The sequence below is a fragment of the Martes martes genome, assembly GCF_963455335.1.
Source record: "Martes martes genome assembly, chromosome: 17".
NCBI classification, from domain to species: domain Eukaryota; kingdom Metazoa; phylum Chordata; class Mammalia; order Carnivora; family Mustelidae; genus Martes; species Martes martes.
Genome location: NC_137905.1, coordinates 27,925,778 through 27,950,432, shown reverse-complemented (window position 1 = coordinate 27,950,432; position 24,655 = coordinate 27,925,778). Strand labels below are relative to the sequence as shown.

Sequence of the window (24,655 nt, the reverse complement as noted above, 5' to 3'; positions counted from 1 at the left end):
ACACCCCAAATCAAATGAAAAGGATGGAGAAGGGTCACAAAATTAAATCGGTCTAGTCCACCTACTTCAACCCCCTCCTAATAAGTTTGAATTAATTAATGTCTCCCCAGTCATACTTGTTACAGCCAGTTCAAATTGGGATTAACTGGACGGAGATAAAAATTCACCTACTTTTTGCTTTCACAAATAAAACTGACAGGAACAAAGAGAAACATTTCTATTTGTAGAGAGCAATGTGATGATAATTCTTTGGACCTTGAAGCTTACAGAAGACTAATGAGATAATGTCTAAAACGTGTTGGAGCTGCATGCATGAAAGGCTCTATGGAGATAGAAAATATGATAAATAATGCAAGAAATCTTGGTGTCAGGAAATCTCCTGTCTTCTGGAGGACTTAGTAAGTATTAAATAAATACTTTATAAACAAGTACCTGCTAATCTTATCTGTCAACTTCAGCCAAGGGAGGTTGAAAAGTACCATTATTCCCAGCATAAAAAAATGAGAATCTTGACTTCTAAAGAAAGCTTTTCCAAGAAAATTCTAACACAGACCATGGCTGGTAGGTGATGCCTTTATATTAAGCCAAGCTTCCAACTTTCATTTCAGCTCTTGGTCAATCTTATCAACGTGAAAGCACCAGTCCTAGCCCCTCAAACTTTCCACTCAGTCTGAGCCAAATGCATCCCTGGGGGATTCTCTTGCTATCCTAAATTGAGAAAAATCATAAAGCACACCCTCTTTGGGGTTCTTGAACTATCAAAGTACACTCAACAAATAATGTTCTCAGAGTGACCACATAATGGATTTCAATAACTTAAGAGCTCAATTCAATTACCTACAAGCCTTAATCTGCTCCTTCGTGCAAGTCCCTTCATTTAAAAATACACAAACCCTTTATTTCTTCCCATAGCATCTTTTATTTCTAACAATAGAAATAAAGAAACAACTTTTTTTTCATGAACTCTAAAAATAACAAACAAGACACAAAATTTAGCAAAGAATTTTCTAATGGGGCTTCAAAAACATTTGGCATATGCTCTCTTCTCACCAGCTCCCAAATACCAATAAATCTCCCATTTATTTATTTAAACTCAGTATCATTTTAGTTTTCAGAATCTGACTTGAAAAAAAGCCACTACCTTTTTGAACTTACTCAATCTTAAAAATCTTCCCAAATCGTCAAGTCACAAAATTTCTACCTAGAAAAATCAAAAAGTCTCAGAGCTGGGGAGAACTTTGATAAGTGATCTGATTTAACCCTTGCCTATAGATATGTGAATATGATTTACAAGTATTAAGACTGACAACCTGTGGACAGTGGGCCATGCTTGACCTTTTGGGACATACACAAAGTGATAGGACAACTCCCTCACCTCAACGGAATTGATGTGTTTCCAGTGATGTGGTTCCCAAAGTGCATCAGTATTACTTGGGGGTGAAGGTATGATTATAAAAATGAACATTTCCAGGCCCCATCTCAGACCTACTGATTGATAAAGTTTGAGGATGGGACCCAGTAATCCACATTTTTTTAAAGCATCCCAGGTAACTCTTAGCACCATTTAACATTTGAGAACCCCTGTTCCAGTAGGTCTGAGAGATGTGTTCAAAATAATATCAGAAAAGTGTTGAATAGGGACTAAATAAGGGGGCCTGTTTTCTAGGGACATAAACAGAAATTTGATTAAAAAGAAAAAAAAAGCATCTCCTTCATTCATGCCAGATATCCATCTCTTAGCCCAACCCCAGACACTTTCCCAAATTATATTGACCACTAAGTTAAATTGTGAGTTATCAATTTCATAATAGAAACCCTTAGTGCGCATGCTTAAAATCTCTAGTAATCTATGATTCTCCCTAAAATGCCTAATTCACCTGACATTTAGTATGGATTCATTTAGTTCATGAGCCACATGTTTTAGCCTATTTTTTTCCCACGACAGTGGTGTTCATAAGGAAGAGCGATTTTTTTTGTAAGATTTTATTTATTTATTTGACAGACAGAGATCACAAGTAGGCAGAGAGAGAGGAGGAAGCAGGCTCCCTGCTGAGCAGAGAGCCGGATGCAGGGCTCGATCCCAGGACCCTGGATCATGACCTGAGCCAAAGGCAGAGGCTTTAACCCACTGAGCCACCCAGGTGCCCCAGGAAGAGTGATTTTTATAATCCTTTCCTTTGGCAAAAAATATAAAAAACTAGTAAACATAAAGTTGAATTCGGAAACATGTGAGATATTTGAAATTTAAAAAGTAAGCTCCTAGCAGAATTAATTGGCACATATAGCTTTTGTATAACATGCAAGATCTAGCACTTTTTGTCCAGAAAAGTCATCTGGGGAGTGGCTATCAATGCGGATTGCAGAGGAGTCTGACTCCATAGAAGTAAGACGGGTAACTGAATTTTTAAGTAGCTCCCCAGCGAATTCCGATGTGAATGGTTTTGAAAAAAACAGTCCTAGGGTTTCAAGAATCCAAGTTTATACCTACCTAAACTTTCCTTTGAATCTAAATCAACATACTAAACACAGTAGATTATCAATATATGCATATCTAATTAAGGTAATCACAAATGGGAAGAAATAGGGAAATTCAGCTCATCTAATCAGAGCCCGCATTCTATAAGTCAGACTGGGGAATCGATGTGGTGATGTCGTGTTCTCCTGGGCCGGGCATAAGTCAGACTGGGGAGTCTTGTATGTATCATAAATCCCTGTCCTCCAGCATTAGGAGCCGCATGTAGTAAAAAGGCAACTTAATGTAGGCTTTTACTGGTGCCCCTTTTAAAGAGTATATAGAACATTCCAATTACCTACTTTTAAAACTTAAAATATGCTGAACAGTGTGTGTATATGGTAAGGGAGAGAGAGGACTGAGGATTCGGTAAATGCGCATGATTCTTTGGCCAAAAGCAATAATCAGAGAAACATAATTCTGGGGATCATACAAAATAAAAGCAAATGGAATCTGTCCTTGATCATTCCTGATGTTAGGATTGTAATTTCCCCATTCCCACAGGAATTAATTGTGGACAAATTAAACACTTGCAGTATTATCTAATTACTAATAGCTCACAGAGAACTGGGATGTTGTCATCTTCACTTCCTTTGAGGGGGCAAATATGTGTGGGTTCTGGGGCTATGAGCTTTCCCAGAGTTTAAAAAGTATGCTTTACAGATTTATATAACGTTTTATTACCCAAATAGTCCACAAACCTATAAAAGGAGCTCTGATTTATTACTTAATGATGGCCTAACCTTAAACAAGTTATTTGCCCCTTCAGAGGCTCAGTTTTCTCAACTGTAAAATGGATACCTAGGCTGATCTGCATTCATAACCCTGGCTCTTTCCACTCCTCTGTGCCATTCTCCATAGCACAGTGCCTAACTGAGGTTCACATGGAAAGATCCTAAGAGATAAGTTTTACAAAAGTGCTCTATGAGCTGTATAGCACAATACAGATGAAGTGGATTATTATTAGTTGTTTTATGAACCCCAGTTATAAAGATGCAAAGTGACCCAGAAAAAGAAAACACGTAGACAAACCTGAAGTACTACATCTGTAGTGCCTAGAACTTTACCTAGGGCAGGACAGATAGGTGCTTAGTAAGTACTGAGTAAATAAAACATGCACACCAAAAAAAAAAAAAAAAAAAAAGTAATACTTAGAAAGAATAAATATAACTAAAAGCAAGGATAGTTTGATTTAACCATACCCCCAAAATTCCTAACAATTCCCCACAAGCCTAACATCTTAAGAACTACTTGATGTGAAAGAGTATTAAGATGTAAGACTGACCTGACCCGTCATCTTCAAAAAAATGATCATATTCTTACCTCTTTGGTCTTTCAAATGCAGCCATGTAGGGATAGCAGAAGCTGGGTGAAGTTGCTGAATTTTTTCCCTTTATCAGATAGATCTGCATAATCATCCTAGCAACCTGTAGAGGAAATAATAGATTCTATAGAATGTTGGGTACCCAAGCTCTGTTTTGGATCTGAAAGGCTGATTTTTAAGCAAACCAGATTTATCCCTTAAGTTCCCCTTCCCAGAGACACACCAAAAGAGGATGGGGTCAGGAGAGGCAGCGAAGAAGTTATTTATTTTATATACAATATATTATAATATATAATATATTATTTTTATAAAACAAATTCTTTAGGAGCCCTTTGTAGGTTTCCTAGAATACATAAAATATGATTCAAATTTAAATATTCAAATTGCATTACAACAATTTGTAATTGCATTACAACAACTTTTGACATAGTTATTTATATAAAGAGACAAATAACTCATTAAAAAACTCAAGGGAAAAAAATGTTTTCTTCTGGGTGGGCCTTAACTAGTGCCCCCCCCCCAACCACCATTGCAAATATATTTTTATGCTGGGTAACATTTCCAAAAACAGGAATGCTTTTTTCTATTGTTGAAATGAAACAAACAAGTTTGCTTTCAGAGTCACAGAAGTGCCCAACTGTTAGAGAAAACGTTTTCCACTGGCCTCTTGCCTGTCCTATCCCCATGCAACCTTTCCTATTGGCCCCTTTCTCTAGGAGGGCCCCTGGAGCTGTCTGCGGGAACTAACTGTAAAACCATTTTGTGCAGTGAGAACTAGTTTTTTTCAAAATCTCAGAGACCGACCGCCCAGAACATGCCTGATTTTTGGCAAATATGTACGTGTTTCCTCGGTATTTGATTAGCTGCATGCTAAATAACTGACCCTGGCTTCTGGGTCTTCATTTAGAAAAAAGAAGAGGGGGAAAGTGTTCTAAAAATTGACGAAAAGAAGAAAATCTCGTCTCTCACCAAAAATCTAAAATTCATTTTACGTATTTGTGTTTTGGGGAAGGTGCAGGACAAGGGAATTCAATGCAAAGATTTCAACCAAGCTAAACCGTTCAAAATGAGCAAAAGCGTTTAAACTCTGCGTAGAGCGTAAGCATGTGCTAGGAGCTCATGAAAACCTGTCCCTCCCAACCAGAAAGCTTCCCAGGGTGGGACTTGTGTACTGGGCTGATACCTATGGCCGGGAATCTCGGAGCAGGGTCCACGACGGCACGGGGAGGAAGAGGCTCCTTGAGAACAGGCCCTGGCTTTGTCTCATCCTGATGTGTTCCTCTCCTCACAGCTTCCTGTCTCACATACTAGGTGCTCAGTTAATGTTCGTGGGTCTCAGGAAGCGGACAATCCGCATCTGCCCCCACGCCCCTGGCGAATTCTCGGGAACGCGGGTTTGCTCAAACCCACTGTCTCCTCGCGTTCGCTGAGGTCACTTGGTCCCGGCTGCTACGGCCCCGGCAGCTGGAGAGTAACCAAGAAGCCAAGCTACCGGAGCCAAGATGGAGCGGAAGCGGGAGAGCTAACTAGGCGGCGCGGGGCGCGAGCTGGGGGGCCCACCTGACCGCTTCGCCGGCGGCCCAGTCCCGCGTTCCCATTGACCAGGAGGTCCACGCCGCCCGCGCGCCAGGCGGGGGCGGGGGCAGAGGCGGAGGCGGGGAGGGACGCCCCGGCGCGCGCCCGGCCCCAGGCTCCGCCCCCTTTCAGGCCCCGCACGCGCCCACTCGGGAGCCGCGGGCCTGGGGGCGCTGAGGGAGGAGAGGCAGCGCCGCGCGCGCCGCCGCCAGCTGACGCGGTCCCCCTGCGCGCGCGCCTCCCCCGGCCCCCGCCCCTCCCCGTCCCGGGGGCCCGGCGCGCGGCCCTGCTGACGTCAGCGGGCGGCTTGCGGTGCGGGGTGCGCAGAGCCGCTGGCGCACTCGCGCGCTGCGCTCGCCCCCTCCCCCGCCCGGGCTGTGGCGCGCGCGCTCGCTGGCTCTCCCTTCATTTTTTTCTCCCCTCCCTTCCAGCCTCTCTCTCTCCCTCTCTCTCTCTCTCCCTCTCGAGCTCCCGCTGCCCGCGGCTCCCTCGCGCTCTCCCTCTCTCTCCGGTAGCCTCCACCGAGCGATGCGAGCTTTGGGAGACAGCGACGCCGCCTCCCGTTAGAGACCTGCCCCCCCGCCCGGCCCCCTGCCCAGCCCTGCCCTGCGCGCGGGGGTCGGCGAAGGCGCCGCGGACGCACCGTCGGCTGAGGACCCGCGATGCACATGCACTAGCAGCACCCCCTCACTCACTCCCTCCACACCCCGCGCCGCCGCCGCCGCCGCCTCCTCCTCCTCCGGCAGCAGCGGCAGAAGGACCCACCCTGCCCCCCACCCCACCCTCCGCGGGCTCCGGCTGCGGCTCCTGCCTCAACTATTATTTTTTTTTATTTTGGGTCGTGCACAACCTCAGTGCCTGCAGCCCGCGCCTCCTCGGACCCGGAGCCCCAGACCCCGGCCACCTTCGCCTCGACACCCCTAGAGCCCGCCAGCTGCCGCGAGCCTCCGCTGCTGGAATCTTATTAGCGGCTGTCTTTTTGGGGGGTTCTGGTTTCCCGACATTTTTGTTTTCGGCCAAGGGAAGGATATCGTGGTTTTTTTCCCCTTTGAGCCCAGGCTCTGCTCTCTGGGGGGGTGGGGGGCGCGCCGAGCCGGGGAGCCGTGCCAGCCGAGTCGTGCGGGCTGTGGCAGGGAAGGGGCCACCATGGGATGTACTCTGAGCGCAGAGGAGAGAGCCGCCCTCGAGCGGAGCAAGGCGATTGAGAAAAACCTCAAAGAGGATGGCATCAGCGCCGCCAAAGACGTGAAATTACTCCTGCTGGGTAAGGACCGGGGCTGCCACCCCCATCTCCCGACCCCGGCCACTCCGCACCCACCTCCACCCGCTCTCCCACCCTATTCGTGCTTGGGAAGACCTGGTCCCCGATTTGGCACCACTGTGTGCCTAGGATCGTCCACCCTCTCGCCTGCCTTACCCCATGCCCCCCCCCCCACTTCCCCTAAGCTGACACTCACCAGTTTTTCCCCCTGTCTGTCCCAACAGGGGCTGGAGAATCAGGAAAAAGCACCATTGTGAAGCAGATGAAGTAAGTCCCTGTGGTCTTGGGATTTGTACTTTTATTAATAATTTTTTGTCATTTGTATTACCTTGCTCATTCCACATTGCTCTCCAGGCCTGGTTTCTGATTCGCGCATACACACACACACACACACACACACACACACACACACACACTCCTGAATTTGACTCCCCTCCCCCACGCCCTACGTTGGTTCTGGGTCCTCCACCCCAACTCCCGGGTGGGTGGGTTGTTTTTTTTTTTTTTTTGGCCGGGTGGGGGGAGGGAAATGGAGCTCCTGTAGTTGTATGAATGACAGTGTCCGCCATATTGATCAGAACATCACACTATTGGCATGATTATGATCATTACTCTTCTTGGGTGTATCACTACCTTCATTTCTATCTCTGTCTCTGTTTCATTCTGTACTTCTCTCTCCTCCTCCCTCCACGCGCCCCCCCCCCATTTCCACGTCCTTAATCTCACTTGCCCCTGCTCTTCTACTGGGGCAGTGATTTTGAACTTGACTAAAAGATGGAGGGGACCCAGCCCTAGGCTGGGGTGGAGGATCAAGTGTCTGCTGTTCAGGGATTTGGTGCTGAATTGGAGGTTGTGGTTTCTTACCCCCGCCCGCCCCCCCGAAAGGACTAGGGTTAGGGGAAGGGGTATGTGGTAGGGAAGGAGATGGGTTTCCAAGCACATGTGACTGGCACAGCTGTATCCAAGGCAGAGGTGGAAGAGGGATGCTGGTTGAGGCTGAATGCCGGTCCCTTACTTCTTCCCCCCCCCGCCCCCCCACCCTCCCAGCGTTGGCTCTTCTGACAGGGGCAGTTTTCCTTCACTCAGTGGCCTTTATCAGTGTATTCATTTACACTCTGCATAGGCCATTTTCCTTGTAATGTACCCACAATGCAGATTTCAGGCCCCACTTGCCGCCCCCTTCTGCCTAAGATATCAGTTTCCCCTCCTAATTAACTGGGGGTGGATTTGAGTGATGGTTGAAAATTTAAACAAAATGGGATATTCCTTCCCTTCCACACTTTGTCAGTAAGGAGCCTCGCCCCTCCTTCCCACTCTCAGGCTTGCTTCTTGCCCCATCCACTCGGCGATTCCTGGTGAGCCCACAGGCAGCTTTGCTTGGGAGGGGGTGGCCTGCAGGGAAGGGGTGTGCGCCCTTATGGCCTCCTGGTCCTGCTGCTTCCGTTGGGCTGTCAGTTCGGGACTGAGGAGTTCGTTAAGACCGTTTAGCGAGGATTCCACGTCGCTTTGCTGTGACACCTTCGTGCACACACAGCTCCTAATTAGGGGTTGCTGTGCAGTAAACAAAAATGATTATTTTTCAACTTGACAGAATAGCTGAAGTAATTGCATCCCGTAGGAAAACAATGGAAAATAAAAACCCCTTTCGCTGAAAGGTGGGTGGGAGACGAAGCATGCTTGCGGTTTCAGAACCAAGATGCAAAAAATCTTGCATGTGTAACAGGCATGACAAGCGGGTTCTAGGCGGCGCCATGATGGTAGGGAGTAGCGACTCAGAGACAATTTCCCCACGTCTGCTTGACATATTCTTATTTTCGTTCGAGAGCTCCCTGGGGCTTTCTTTGCAGAGGCCCCCTCGGCTCGCCGCACCCCTCTGAGCCACGGGTAATTTAGCCTGGGGCTTCTCTGGAGCTTGTGCAGCCCAAATGGATGGGGAGGCGGGGCCTGGGGAATTGCTCTTTGCAACAAGGTGCATGTTGCATCTGCCTGGAGCCCTTGCAGGTCGGTAAATGCAAGCAGCGCCACCCCTCTCTCCCAGAGGGGGATGTTTCAAAACTTCAGAAGTCTGTAATCTGCAGTGGCGGCCTCAAAGCCGGGTAGAAGCCCCAGCCACCCGGGCTGGGTGAGGTTTCAGGCGTTGCGAGTGGTGGACAGCGCCCAGCTGAGGCCGGAAAAGTCGATGGGGCTCTGCTCGGTGGCGCTCGGCTAGGCTCGGTGTGGACTGGGCGCGGGGCTCGGAGGGATTCGGCAGTGTTCGGAACGGAGTCGGGGCTCCGGCGGAGAGAACCGAGCCGCTTCGGAGGGGGCCGGAGGCATTCGGAAAGGCTCGGGGAAGCGGGTGGGGGAGTCTGCAAATTAACTTTCCATCCTGCAAGGCAACTCCTTACCTGCTTTTTTTCCCCGAACATGTCCCATAAATTAGGTTGATTTAATAAGAAGTTTAAAAATATATACCAAGTCCCCCAAAGGGTACGTCGCCTTTTTTATTCAAAGAGAGCTGAGTTCTCCCAGGAAATAGGTGTGCCATTTTAGAATGAAAATTCCTAATTATATACTGGGGCAGGAAATCTTAAATGAAGGCTGCATGTAGGCTTTTCCGGGGAAAGTCTTATGTGTCTTATGTTTAGTTACACTGAGGAGGGGGAAAAAGTCAAGCCTTTGATGTTTGAGATGGTTAAATCAGATATCAGAGCATTTCTTCTCTTTCCCCTGTACCCCCTACTCCCCACTTGTCTTACTCCCACAGGACATATTTTTGGAGAAAAATGTCAGACAAAACTGAGATTTCGTAGGTAAAACTATTAAATTTTTTAAAAAATACATCAACTCTTTAGGAAATAGGCTAGGTTTGTTCAAAAGGTCAGTGAAAAAGATTTCTGGCCATGTAAATTTTGCTGCAAGAGACCCTGCCATCCTGTCCTCCTGAAGCATTCATGAATGGTAGCTTTTTCTGTGAGCCCTCCAGCTTGGCTCGAAATAAATCAGATCAGGGCCTTGTGCCAAGCTGGATGCAGGACTTGTTTTATTAACCACAAAATGTGGGATTGGTGTCACTGTATCCTAGTGACAAATTCTTTTGAGTCCTCCCTTGCAGAGATGATTTTCCCAATCGCCACTTGACTGAGAGTTACTTGAGTCAGGAGACCTGTACTGTGGGTAGGGTGGGGCCCCAAAATCTGGGTGGCATTTGCAGAAAGCACTTTTGGACTTCCCTGTGTAGTGTGATTGGTGACCAAGCTATCAGGCCATATGTATGAATTAATTTAGATGCCGTTTTATTTCACCTGGATAATGAAATTAGAGTTCTGCATGGGTGATTGCCCTGTGAGAATTTGATGATTTCCTAATGGGGTCTGGGGTTTAATAGTTCCTGTTGGATTGAGAGAAAGAATATTGATATTCAGATTTCTCCAGACCCTTTTAAATCAGCGTTTCCAGAAGAGCAAAGAGCCATTCCTTTGAGCCCGTATTCTCATCTGTGTGTTGTGACGTACTGATTGGAAGGAATAGGCTTCCATATATAAATAGTAAGTGAAGTTATATGACAAAGGAATGAATAGTAGATGCTGCTCAGAACAAAGTATTAACACCCACATCAGGCTAAGAACGTTGCAGGGAGACTGACCTTTGAAATTCTTTCGCTCGATGCGTGTTATAGTGGGAAACCTCCATCCATTTAAGAGGTGCCTCAGATTAGACCATCATTTTCAAAGCCTGATCCTTAATACTTTATTAAAAGTTTCTTTTGAACATAGCTTGCTGGGGTGTTTTTGTTTTGTTTTGTTTTGTTTCCTTTGCATAGGTGATCGTGAGTTAGCCTTTGGGAGTTCTGTGTCAGACAACATTTCAGTACTGAGAAGTAAACAACGATCATTGACACAGCACAAACAAAATTTTACACACACCATGAGTAATCAGTGACCTTTTTCAATTCGTGGTATTTACATAATTTTGCTCATTAGCAGGGCAGGACCTCACCTATGATATGGCCTCATCATTTTTGCAATCCGTGGGACTCTTTATTCAGACTAATCAAAATTTTAAAAGGAGGTATTAATTTTATTTAATTACCAAAACCCTTACAAAGAGCTCTCCTGAAGAATCGTATTTTATGAAGTGTGGAAGCAACAGAAAATCATTTTAAGGGACTCCCCACTCTGCGCCATGACAACGGTTAGGGCTACCTACCCCATGAAGACGAAAAATGAAAATGAGTTGCTGTAGGTACCACAGTTCGCCCTCATTTGAGGTGTTGAGTTTTCTGTGATGTCACACTCAGGCTGTCTGTTTCTGGAGCAGTAAGTGGATTTTTAGGAAGACAGAGAGTTGGAAGGTGGCACTGAGGCGTGGCCTGCAAGCTGCTGGCTTTATATATAAATGGACACAGTAAAATGGGGCACTTGGGGTGTGTGCTTTTTCCCAAAATGCCTGCTCGGTGCCACTGTAAAACAAATGGCAGGATTTGCCCGGTGAAGACGTCCTTTCTCATACAAATATCCCAGCCCATACGGCAGGTTCTGATTCTGAGGACCGACCCCATCCTGCTGGGGCAGGGGGTCTTCTGACGTCACCTGCCACCAAAAGCTGGAGGTGTCCTCCCACCAGCTGACCCTGCCTTTGTAACTTGGGTGTCTCTGCCTTTGTAGCTTAGGTTCACAGCAAGCCCGTGTTCATTCTGCACGCTGCCGTGCAGCGCCTGTATTAAGTGGCAGTCATGTGTGGAAGGGAATGCCCACTTGCAGCCATTACTCTGTAAAGGGCAGCTGTCTAAAAGGGCGTTTCCTGCACATCCCTGAAGGGTCCCATATGGTCCCACGTGGAGTCAGCACCTTAGAGCAGCTCTTCTTCCTACTTGCTATTTCTGCAGTCCTCTCTTTGGCTGCTTTGCCCTTCCCCCTTCCTCCTATCTCCATGTTTATTCAAATGGATGCACCTTGCTCTCTGGAGACCGCGTGAGCGCAAACAGAATGTCAGATCAAGTAGCAGATGAGTCGTCCTTTGCTGATGGATGGTGCTCTTTCCCTGCTTACTGTTCACTGAGCTGTAAATACCAACAGACCTTCCTGCCAGAAGAGTAGCAAACGGTCCACCTGATCTCAGGAGTCAGCCGCAGAACTCCTGAACCCCAGTTACCTGTTGGACTCTGGAGTAGAACGTGTCTGCTTGTCAAAAGGGTTGCTCCTGACTAGATTAAATGCATGAGGCTTCATTCCGGATCGACATGGCTCTTACGGAATCTGGAGTTGCTGTTCTCTCGGTATGGGACTAGGTTAGATGTGCAACGCTCAGAGCCAGAGTACGGTCTTCTTTCTCTAGCACTTGGAACTCCCCAGATTGAAGCGTGCTCCTCAGAGTGCCACATCTGCTAAAGATAGGGCAGGTCACTCGTGTTCTTCAGTGACTCACAGTACCCTATCTCTGTTCACACTGGAGATTTAATATGAGCAGAATACGGTCCTAGTTTTCTGACATGTGGTCAGTCCATCTGGATGCAGGGACTTGATTTCCTGTCTCCCAGGGTGTCTTCAGGCTCTCATTTCTTATGAAGCTAGACAGACCATTATCACAAGAGCCACATCGTGATCTGAAAGGCAATAGGCAAGCTGGGAAAGGGATGATTTCAAAATGAGAAAACACTTTGGAAAGGGGTACCCCCAGACTTGACACTGGTGAAGAACAACTTTTGATGTTGACAAAAGAAAACTCTGTGTGTGTTTGTACACATACTACATGAATTTAAGAACAGCGAGCACTATGAATAGGGCACTTTACCTTATGGATTGTATCACCGTAAACAGCTTAACGGTGCTCAGATGATCTCCATTCTAAGAATTTCTTTAAATTTGCATCACGTTCTTATATTATCCTGTGCTTCTTGCTCATACACAATACTGGCTAGAAAAGAAACCATCTAACAAATCCGGCATTAGCATAGAGGGATAGGAGAGGAAGGAGCAGTGGCCTCTTACTGGTTCAAGCAAATAGCTGGTTTCGTTTTTAGAGAAGCCGTTTAGCATGCTTCTCTAAAACTGACAGGTGATTAGGAGCATGGACTCTGTAACCAGGCTACCTGGCTTCAAATCTTAGCTCTGCCACTAACTCGGTGTGTGACCTTAAACAAGTTGCTTAACTTTTTGTACTTCAGTTTCTTTGCCTGTAAAATGGGGCTGATAATAAAAATACCTAATAGAGTTGTTGGGAGCAGTAAATAATGTAGTGTATGAAATGCCCTTATAACAGTGTTCTAAAAATCATTATACAAATGTCAGCTCTAGTTTTTATTCCTTTGACTGATTAGTGGGTGTTCCTTTCCCATATGGAGTTCTCTTCTGAAGTATGTGGGCCTTACCTTCCTTGAGAGCCAGAAGGGGAGTGCTGTGGTTCATGCTCATGGCTTCTTCCCCTTGCCTGCTCTGCACGGCCGTTATATAACACACTGTGTTGTCATAACTGATGTGACATTTTTGATGGTGCAGCTGCTTCAGCCCATGAGGCTGGAGTGATATTACAAAGAGTGGGAAAGAGCACTGGACCAGGAGTCAAGACAAGTGGCTCTCCCCCTGCCTCTCTGGGGGTTCTGTTCCCCCCAGCTCCTTCCTTGTTCTAACCGGTCCGTGAAATTGGGAACTTTGATGTGAGGTTCTAAACATAAAAGCATCAGTTACAGTTCCATCCTGCAGGGGTTGGGGGTACCTGTGAAAGCTCTTTGAAAGCCAAGAGAATTGCTGAATAGCAACCTCAACCACAAAGCTTTGTCAGCCAAGAAAGTCATAGTCCTGAGAGGCATTTTGAGGAAACCACCTCTAACCAAACTTTTCATGCAGATGTGGTTCTCAAACCAAAGAGGAGGATCTGAAAGTATCCTGTTAGTAAAAAACAGGATGTTTCTGGGAGGAGAGCCCCAGTGACATGTTAGAGGGAGAAGCGGTTTGTTTGTGGCTTCCAGGATTCTTAGAAATGGAGACAGCCTGGCTCCACCAGGGATGGCTGCAGGTAAAGGAACTTGCCTGGGGTCAGGTCCCTGAGATCCCAGGGGTTAGGAGATTTGCAGATTGGTAAAAGGGGAGGATCAGGAGAACTGTGTTTTAATTTTGACTCATTCTCTAATTTGACTTTGGACAGGTCATTTAGACCCTCTGGGCCTCGGTTTGTTCATCTCTTAATTAGAACGTGGGCTTTCACCACAGAATTTCTCAGGCCTCTTTCAGGTTTCTAGCTCTAAGATCCAGTAAATGCAAAGAGAAACCTAGAAGCCTGAAATGCAAGGGGGAATAGTGGGAGTATTTACCGCCCACAGCTTTTATCTGCTGAGCCATCTTTAGTTCTAATTTTCTTTACAGAGAAGAGGAAAAACATTGTGCTTTTCATAGCACAAAAAAAATTAAAGTAAAATAAAATCCTCCAAGGCTAATAGTCAGTGCCCTGAATTTGTCCCCCTACTCACTTAATTTCTCAACCAAGAAGGAGGAAAGAGAAAGGGAATAGCATGTCAGGATAGTACATGGCTAAGAACTTACCCTGGATTCTCTGTCTACATCATAGCCAACTGGGAGGTTTTCTATGGAAAATGGTCACTTTATAGGGACAGCTTCCTCATGCCATAAAATCAACCCTGGGTCACCTGCCTCCAGGGTCTTAGAACACTAACGCTTATTACATACTGTCAGTTAATTATGTATGTAATAGATCTGTCTTCTTTGCTGGCCTCGGTACCCCTTCCTTACCACAGCTCCCTAAAGCAGAGATGGTGACTTATTTTTGCTCATAATACAGCCCTGAGCCCAATGTCAGGCACACAGGAGGTGCTTCATAAATGCTTGATAAATGAGGAGAAGAGAAAGAAATGAGGTTCACAATGAACTCAAACTCACTTGTACATAAGCCAGAATAATAAATCATATTGGAGGACTTTGATGATTGTAGCATTCATAATTTTCATTGCAATCCATTATCCTCTTTTTTTTTTTTTTCTCACATCAACCTATGAGGAAAAATAGCCATCAACTCCCATCTTACAGATGAAGAAGTGAGGCTCAGAATTTGGGTGGCTTGCTCAAAGCCACACAGCTTTGTAAGTGACAGTGATGTATTTAGACCATGATGTGGTTACTTCCAAAGCCTATGTCCTTTCCGTTCTAACCCTACAGGGTTCTTTCTAGACCACCACCAGTGTGGGCTGAGTAGAGCTGGCAGACGGGACCCAGTGTCCATCAGCAGCTTTGGCTGAGCACAGGGGCTGAAGGAATAGCAAGTATTTGATTGGTGCTGGGTTCCTTTTGGAAATGGAGGTGGTGGCCATCCTCACATTTGACATTGATTCTGACACCAGCGTGTTCCCCAGCCATCATCTGGACAGCTCCTGAAATCATTTGCTGGTGCTGCCACGGAAGTGTGGGCTCTTTGTGGGTGACAGGAGAGAAAAGCTACCACTGAAGACTTTGACTTTGGTAGAAGCAGGTGGTTCAGAGGAGACTTGGGAAATACAAAATAGTAGTGTATATACAGCCATTCAACCATCCATCCATCCATCCATCTATCCTTCAATCAATCCATCTTTCCATCCATAAGTATTTACTGAGCATCTAATGATATGCTGGACATGTGGACATGTACATGGTGTCATGGAAGTAGAGAGGAAGGTCTAGGTCCCTGCCCTTCAGGAACTTAGCCCAAAGGGAGTGACATGTAAAAGATGATTATACTTCAGAGCAGGAAGCCCATGAGGATGAAGGGCACCATCTCTAGGCAGGAAGTTGAGGGAGAAAGTGGCCCATGGACTGAGTCTTAAAAATGGAAGGTAGCTAGCCAGGTGGAAAAAAGGAATGCCAGGCAGAGGGACCAACATGTGAAAAAGCTCTAAGATATGTCAGCACATGGCGCAGGCTGGGCGTGTAAAATAACTCGGTTTGATTAGAGCACAGTCTCTAAGAGGACTGTCAGAGATGAAGGAGGTAAGAGGAGACCGAGATAGACCATGAAGCTTCTTGTCCGATGTGCTAAGGACTTTAGATTTTATTCTGAATACAATAAGATTCCACCAGGAGGGTTTTGTTTTGTTTTGTTTTGTTTTGTTTTTTACTGAAGTACAATTGACAACATTATATTACTTCCAGAGGTTCAATGTAATGATTTGATATTTGCGTAAATTGCAAGATGATTACCACAGTAAGCCCAGTTAACATCCATCACCACACAGTTACAGACTTTTCTTTCTTGTGATAAGAACTTTCAAGAACCATAAGGGTCTAAGGAAATGGGTGGCAAGATCAATTCTTGCACTTGAGAAGGATCACCTATGTAGACTAGAGAGAGTCAGGCAGAAAGTTATTTTTGTGATCCAGGTGGGAAAAGATTAAGAAGTAACTTAAAGCAGTGGAGTAGGAAAAGGAAACAGACTAAGAGATACTGAGGCAATGAAATAATTGAACTTATTTGATAATCAGGTGGAAGTGCACTGGGGAGGAGTTTCGTTTTATTTATTTATTTTTAAGATTGTATTTACTTATTTAATAGAGAGTGAGCAAGCACAAGCAGTGGGGAAGGGTAGGGGAAGAAGGAGAAGCAGACTCCCCACTGAGCAGAGAACCCAATGTGGGGTTTGATCCCATGACCATGAGATCATGACGCAAGCCAAAGGCAGATGCCTAACCAACTGAGCCACCCAGGCATCCTGAGGAATTTCATCTTAAAGGATATAGACAAGGGTGTGCCTGGCTGGCTCAGTCAGAAAAGCATGTGACTCTCGATCTCAGGGTCATGAGTTTGAGCCCCACATTGGGTGAAGGGATTACTTAAAAAAAATAAAATCTTTAAAAATAAAGGATATAGATGCAAGTGAGTTAGGGATTCCTGGTTAGGCTACTGGTGGGGTGGTAGTGCCATTTCCTGAGATGAGCAATGCAGGAGGGAGAGGGAAGGCCTGCAGAGAAAAATGATGACTGACTTTGTTCATGGTGGTGATTCTCGTGGATCATCTAAGTGGAGATCCCTGGCAGGCAGTCGCATATGTGAGGTAGGACGTAGGACACACCTGGAGAGAAGGGTCAGTGTGGGATTCTGTGCTGCTGTGAGCAGTGGGAGCCACGAAAGTTCATCACCTCACCAGGCTAAGCGAAAAGGCAGAAGATGCAGCCCCCACAACATGCATGCGCCCCAGCTCCAGGATGTGATAGTCATTTGGGAAGAGGAGCCTGCGAGGGAAACCAAGAAGGTGATGAGCTAAAGGACGGAAAGAAAACTGAAGTGGAACAGCAGCATGTAAGCCAAGGAAGGAAGGAATTTCCAGAAGGAGGAGGCTGAATCAGATACTGCAGTAGTCAAATAGGCTGAAGCCTGACAGGTACCCAGTGGATCTGGGAAATTGTTGGTGAACTTGGCAAGAGCAGTCCCAGTGGAGTGGCAGGAGGAAAGCCAAATTGCAGTGGGCATTAAGTAAGTGGAACTGAGCATGTGGTGGCCATGAATGGAGACCCCCGGAAAAGAAAATGGGTTCTCGAAGGAAAGGGACAGAGGGAGGGAGAGAGGGAATAGGGTTGAGCAAGGGTATTTTTTTTTTTAAGATTTTATTTATTTATTTGACAGAGATCACAAGTAGGCAGAGAGGCAGGCAGAGAGAGGAAGGGAAGCAGGCTCCCTGCTGAGCAGAGAGCCTGATGTGGGGCTTGATCCCAGGACCCTGGGATCATGACCTGAGCTGAAGGCAGAGGCCTTAACCCACTGAGCCACTCAGGTGCCCCAAGGGCGTTATTTTAATTGTTTGTTTGGTTAACATGGTGGGACGTGGTTTCATTGAGAAGCAGGAAGGAAAGGGCCCATGTAGAAGGAGATGTTGAAGGTATAGGAAAGAAGTGGTAGAAGGAACAGACCCCAAAGAGGATGGGGCAGAGACTGGGGGCAGAGTATGGTTGGGTGAGCTGGTATTGACACGAATGTGTGTCATCTTCCCTGAGACTGCCACAGGGCAGTGAGGCTAGGGGGTGTGTGGAGAAATATTTGGAGGGGGCATGATGGGGACAAGATGTTGAGGGGGTTCCTGCCTTACCTTTTATTTTGCTGAAGTGAGAAGAATTAAAAAGCAACTGTGCTCCTTTAACGGGACACCAAAGCCTGGTAGTCTTTCTTCTATTCAAACCATTCATTTATTCATTTACCCAGTATATATCTAGCACCTGTTATGTGTTAGGCACTGTTCTGGGTGCTTAGAGATTCAGTGGTGAACAAGGCAGGTCCCAGGGGACTCAGGCGATAACTTCATAAACAAATAATCAGGCATTGTAATTGCAGACTGTGAACATTTTTCTGGAGTCACACCTTTGAGTAAGACCTTACGCTGATCACCGAGGGATTCAATTCCCACCCTCAAGAGAGTTGAGTCAGTTGAAGGAGACAAATTGGTGCCATGAAGGCCCAGAAGAGGCAGCGATGGAGTCTGATTTGGACAACGGCTTAGGATCACACATGCCTCAAGACAGCTAGGTGGAAAGATGAGAGTTCAGTGGATACCCATTGTTTTACGTTTTCCAGGCTGTTCCAGTGAGGCTGCCCGTCACTGCCCCCGCCACTGGAAGATAAGAAGTGGGTGTGTGACCCAGGCCTTGCCATTCACAAAATCGCTTGTTTTCCTGGCCACAGTGACTGGGGGATGGGATAAGACTCAGTCCAGGCCAGTCAGAGTCCTTCTTTGGGATTTGATAGTCAGTACGAGAAAGAAGCGCTTCATCTGGGATCCCAGCAAGATCTTCCCTGGGTTGGAATGATGAAAGCCTGGAGCTGTCTGGGGCCTTGTTTCCATGTCTCCATTACTCTGCAAGGAGGAAGCTTGCTTATCATGGAAGAGACTGAGGCTGAGAGACTGAGATACGAGGGAGGGAATGAAGAGAAGGCAGAATAAGACGAAGGAAGCCAGAAAGACATCTGACAGTAATTATTATAATCTCTGAAGCTGGCTCTGTGAACCAGTAAATCCCTTCTTTTACGTAAACTAATTTCAGGTGGAATTGTTCCCTTGTCATCCAGGAAGAAGAAACAGTGTGAGCTAAGCCCAGAAGGAGGACTCAGACACGCAGGGCGCCATCGGGGAGCACTGGGCAGTCATGTGACCAAAGGGCTTGTTGGGAATTTGAGGAGCAGTGGTTAGAAAGGAAGAGCGGAGCTAGATTGTGGGGTTCCCAGACTGCCTTGCTAAGGTGCATATAGTTAGAACATAGAGTAGTGTGCACTACCGTCCATGGTAAGGTAGTAGGGTGACAAGTCAAAAGAGCTTGAAGAGGAAGACCAGTGGAGACGCTGAAAAGCAAAGGGAGATTTTTGTAGTCTGAACTGGGAAATTGGAAGGAACCACAATGAGGCACTGGGTGGGGAAGAGTTTGAGGGAGGCAGAATGGGTAAGACCTGGTGTCTAGTTGAGCGTGGGGAGAAGAAAGGAGATCAGACAAGTTCTCCCGGTTTTGAACCTGGACGTTAGAGTTTAGTGATGCCGTCAAGTCAGGAGGCGTAGGACCAGGGAGTGGGGTAGTAGACAGAAGAGGGCAAGTCAAAGCACAAGGGCGAATTTTGGGTCCTTCCAGGATGACTTTTGTATTATGCTCACATCATTCAGTGGTTGTGTTAGGAAGGCGTTCTGTCATTTAGAAGAGAGGTCAGGGCTGGCAGGAGGATTGGGCCCAGCTGCCCTGCATGGTGAGGCCATGAGAGGGGGTGTAGCTCCCCTGGGGTGAGTATGCAGATGGAGAGGAGAAGCCACCCCCACCCCGATGTGGAGGGAAGCAGGCACATCTGCCTTAGGTAGGCTCATAAGTAGCTCCCCCTGGGAAAAAAGGCTGGGAGTCAGAGGAACAAGAGCAGCACCCTGCTGAGAACTCCAGGGAGGGAATGTGCTTCCGGAAGTTCTGTGTGGCCACAGGGCTCTATTCCATGGCACTGCCAAGCTGGATAAGGACTGAGAAAGGGCCATTGTATTTGGTGACCATGGCTATTACTGGCCTTTGAAAGAGCAGTTTCAGACAGAAGCCAACCTCAAGTTATTAGGGTGGCTAAGTCTGGACTAGGAGTAAAGAAACCTGAGTGCTACCTCAGCTCTGTCCCTATTTAGCTTGGTGGCCCGAGGCAAGTTCCATACCTTCTCTAGGCCTTAGGAGCTTCACCTACAAAATTAGGAAACTGGATCGAATGATCTGCACACTCCTGCTCAAGTCTTGAGGTCATAATTTAAATTTTGCTGTCCAGCAAAACAGATGTTCTCGTGGCAAAGGAATTCCCCACCTTCTCCCTTGGCCACCCCCAACTGAGATAATAAATTATAACAAAATTAAGCTTTCAGAAGTCTAGTGCTAATTGAGAAAGAAAACTGGGACATCGGCTCAGGGAATTGTGGACACCAGTGCGTGTGCGTCCACGTGTCTGCTCCACAGAGCGTGTGGAGCCCTGTGTGGTAGGACTTTGTCTCTGCGTGCTGTCACGGTTTACAGGAGCAGGATTCTGTGTTCCTCTTGCCTGGGGAGGAGTGCTGAAGATGGTTCCGGAGTGCAAACACAAAACAACCTCGGGGGTCCCCTCTCTCTGAGTTCACTGGCTAGGAGAAAGAAGGCTTATGAGCCTGAGCTGGCTGTGCAGGGGAGCTCCAGCCAGGCTGGTAGAAGAAGAGCCAGAGGGACCCAGGCCTCAGGAGAGAAACAAGCCTGAGGTCACTCGAAGGCAAGGGCAGAGGAGGTGCCAGCTCTGTCTCTCAGGCTCTCTGTGGCCCTGTCGATGCAGGACTTTGGGGAAGGGATGAGAGAATGGCATCTGGTTATGACCTGGATGATAGAATGGCATCTGGTCTTCCTACCCTTTTTTTTTTTCTTGTGTACCAAAAAGGTCTGTCATTTTTTAATCCTTTCCTAAAAGTTTCAATTACACAAACCTCCCTATTCCCTTCAATGGGCCCTGTTTGTGCACTCTGAATACGAGTGGAAGACCAATCATGTGTTCATTCTAAGTTTCTAGGAACGGAGCTCTTAATAAGACTGACAGCTTCTCCACCCTCAAGGACCTTACAGTTTTAGAGAAGGGAGATAGACAAGTACATGAATGAGTGAGGTCATTTCATACAGCAATATGTTCTAAAGGAAGAAGTAAGATTTAAACAGAAGAGAGTGGTTGGCAGAAATAAGGGATAAGGAAGCGGGTCAAGAAAGATCTGAGGAAGGGGTACCTGGGATGCTCAGTCGGTTAGGTGTCTGCCTCTTGATTTCAGCTCAGGTCATGATCTCAGGGTTGTGAGATCAAGCCCCATGTAGGGCTCCTAGCCCAACTGCTTAAGATTCTCTCTCTCCCTGTCCCTCTGCTCCTCTCACCCTCCCCTGTGCACATGTGCGCATACTCTCTCTCTCTCTATGTCTCTCACCTAAAAAAAGAAGAAAAAATGATCCCTGAAGCAGAAAGAAGGCTAGGGAAGCTGGACCTTAGGAAAGAAAAAGTGACGCAAAAATGGGATTAAAGAGGCCTGGTGGCCATGCAGAGAGAGACGTTTGGGTTTCATGCTGAATGCCATGGATGGTTGAAATACGGGACAACTTGACCTGACTTGTGTATCAAAAAGATCCCTCTACACTCTGAAAAAGGCAAATCCATAGAGACAGAAATCACTTCACTGGTTTCTACGGTTGGTGGGAAAGAGAAATTGACTACAAAGGGGCACGAGGCAACTTTCAGAGTTGATGGAAATAATCTGTCTCTTCATTGTATGGTGGTCACGCAACCATGTATGTTTAACAAACCTCATCAAACTATACCTTAAAAGGGTGAACTTACTGTAATTAAATCATAATTCAGTATGAATAATTCAGTATAAATCTGACTTGTAAAATGTACATCATTTAATCAAAAAAGAAAAAAAAAGAATTGCAGTAAGCCTTAACAAAATCCCTTTGGCTGCCGGGTGGAAGATGGAGGGAGTGCACAAGCCTTGCGTGCCTGACGCAGTGCCCTCACCGCAGGTCTTAGAGTTGAGCTGTATTATGTGCTTCTCCCGGTGGCTTTCTTAGGGCAGTTTATTGATGTGTGTTCCCAGTTTTCCCGTTTACTTAGCTCTCCTTTACAACTGACTTGAGAGCTCAACAGGGGCAGAAGCCATCTGCTTCCTTCGTGTGGACCCATGGTTGATATTGTTACATATTATTGTCCTTACATCTGCATGGTGCTTGAGAGCTTACGTTCACTGTCACCTTTGGGCCTTATAACAGTCCTGTCAGGCCACATCATCAGTGCCTGTATCCCCATTTTATAGACCAAGAAACTGAGGGGAAAAGAAGTAGCAGTATCAGAGAAGCGTGAATCTTGGAGATCTTAGCTTTGCCATTTGTGGACTATCAGTGTGATTGGGGAACATTATTTAGTCTCTTGGAACTTGAATTTCTTAATCATGAGAAGGATGAAAAGGAAACACATTACAGACACAATGTGAGGATTAAACGAAGTTAACAGAGCTAAAAGCACTTAGCACATAGTTGAAATTCACTGTAACTATCAGAAAAAAGAGATCTATTCAGGGTGATATGGTCCATACGTGATGGAGCTAGATCCCAGTTCTTCTGCTCCAGGTATGTCTCTCCTTCCGTCATATCACTCAGTGCATCCTTACTGGTTGGCAGTGTGCTAGTACTGGGCTAATTAATTACTCTTCACCAAGTCAGATCCACCAACGCAGTCATTGATTAATTCCACAAATACTTACTAAGCACTCACCATGTGCTTGACACTGTGTAGGATATGCTGGTGAGCCAAGACCGGATCCATCTCTGCCCTTGAAAATGGAGATGCCCTTACAGTTAATAAGCATTATAGCCAGCTAAGAAGTGGAAAATGCTGAGGGAACACCTACATCGGTCTGGGGTGTTGGAAGACTTCCTGGAGGAGGTCACATTGAAAATATCTTTTTTTAAACAACAAAAAAAGCGTTTTAATTGTGACATAAATTAATATATGTCCAAAACGCTCACTTGTTTTAAAAAGCAAGCATTCATGTAACCATCACTAGGTAAAAAATAGGATGTTGCTAATGGCCAGGAAATTTCCTTAAATATCCCTTTTTGATCACAGCTCCCTCCTTTACTCCCTACCTCCTGACTTTTGTGGTGTTTTCTTATCCTTCTGTTGAGTTTACCACCCACATATGTATCCTGTACTCATATAGTTCAGTTTTTCCTGGTTGGGATGTAATTGGGCTCATACTGTTATATATTATTAAGTCTTATGTCTTTCCTTCAATATTGCATTTGTATTATTCATCCACATTGTACATAGCTCTATTTCATTTATTTTCATTGCTATAAGTATTCTATAGCATTCTCTTCTGACTATTTATCATTTTTCTGTGAATTATTTACAAATATTTATATACATTGATGAAATCGCTATATATTATTGACTTCACTGCTGTATAGTACACATCATTATTTACCAGCTATGATTATACTATGATGTATTTATCCATTCTACTGTTGATATGCCTTTGGGTTATTTTGAGTTTTGGGCAGTTACAAAGGGTACTGCTGTGAACACCCATGTGGTCATAAGACACATGCCTCTGTTGAAGTGGTCTTTGAAATGGAATTGTTGGGAATCTTCGCCTATATTAGATAATGCCACATTGTTTTCCAAAGTGGTTATTCGACTTTGTACTGTGCTGGCAGACGGAATTCCTGTTATTCCACATTCTTGCCAGTATTTGGTTTTATCAGAATTTTACATTCTTGCCAACTGTATAGGTGAACAGTAGTGTCTCCCTGTGCTTTTACTGTATGTATCCTTGCAAAACAGTACAGATTACTGATGAGATTGGTCATCTTTTTACATATGTATTGGGCAGTTGGTTTCCCCTTTTGTGAAGCACCTGTTCTTTTGTGACCTTGTAAATTAGGTTGTAATTTTATTATTAATCTGTAGGAGTTCTTTATATGTTCTGGAGACTAGTCCTTTTCCAGTTTTATTCATTACAAATATTACCTCCCATTCGCTAGCTTGTTTTTTTGCTTTGTTAATGGTGAACCATATGTAGCCAGATTTTGCAGTCTTCCCCTTTTTGCTTATTGTTTCTTGTGTCCTTTTTAAGTAATCTTTCTTTCTTGAAGTGGTAAAAACTACCCTCTTTTTTTTACCCTCTTAAAAAGCTTTGAAGCTTTTTTTCTTCCACATTTAGGTGTTTAATTCACCTGTAATTCTTATATGTGGGGTAAGATAGTGGTCTAGTTTTAATTTTTTCCCTAAATGATACCTATTTGTGCCAGCATTGCTTATCCAAAAAGGCATTTTTTTTTTCAGGCGCTGTTCTGTAGAACTACCTCTATTTTAAGTCGTGTTTATATATGCAAGGACCTGTTTCTTGTCTCTTTAGACCATTCCACTGCACTTGGTTCCTATGTCAGTACCATACTGTCTCAATTACTACAGCTTTCTAACATGTCTTGATGTTTAGTTTAGCAAATCCCTCATCTTGGTGATCTTCATGGGTGTTTTGGCTGTTGTTGGCCTGTTGTGTTTGCATGTAAATGTTAGACTAATCTGTTTGGATACAATTGACAACTTCAGATTGGTCTTTAAATCTTAAGTTTTCCTGGTCCATGAACATGTAGGTTATCATAATTTCTCTTAAAAATATTTATAATGTTTCCCATAGAGGTCTTATATACTTTCAGTTAGATTTATAGCTGGATACTTGCTATTACAGTGGTCTTGTAACTGCTTCTTTTTTTGAATTGCATTTTGTATCTTTTGGTGGTATATGGAAATAACGATAGATTTTTGTATATTGATTTGGTATTCATGAACCTTACTTTTATATAAATTCAAATGGCTAATCTGTAGATTATAAGGCCCAGAGAAGGAAGTGACCCATCTAGGTTCCCATGGCTAACTAGTAACAGAGCAGGAATGAGTGTGGTCCCCTTTCTCCCACTTCTACCTCCCAACAGCTGTTCAGGAAGGGTTGGGGTAAGACAGCAGGGAA

General features: G+C 45.4%; 1 protein-coding gene across 2 annotated transcripts in view; it reads left to right on the top strand.

The window, feature by feature from the left end:
• Positions 1-6,019: 6,019 nt before the first annotated feature.
• The window catches only part of GNAO1 (G protein subunit alpha o1), a gene marked incomplete at its 5' end in the record, with an annotated part of 164,627 nt that continues 145,991 nt past the window's right edge, over positions 6,020-24,655 (top strand). The window contains 2 exons of one of the 2 annotated variants that reach the window (XM_080828916.1): positions 6,020-6,675; positions 6,897-6,939. In XM_080828916.1, the coding sequence (XP_080685042.1) occupies positions 6,558-6,675; positions 6,897-6,939 (161 nt within the window). The remainder of the gene's footprint in view (positions 6,676-6,896; positions 6,940-24,655) is intronic. The other variant, XM_080828917.1, reaches the window with a different exon arrangement.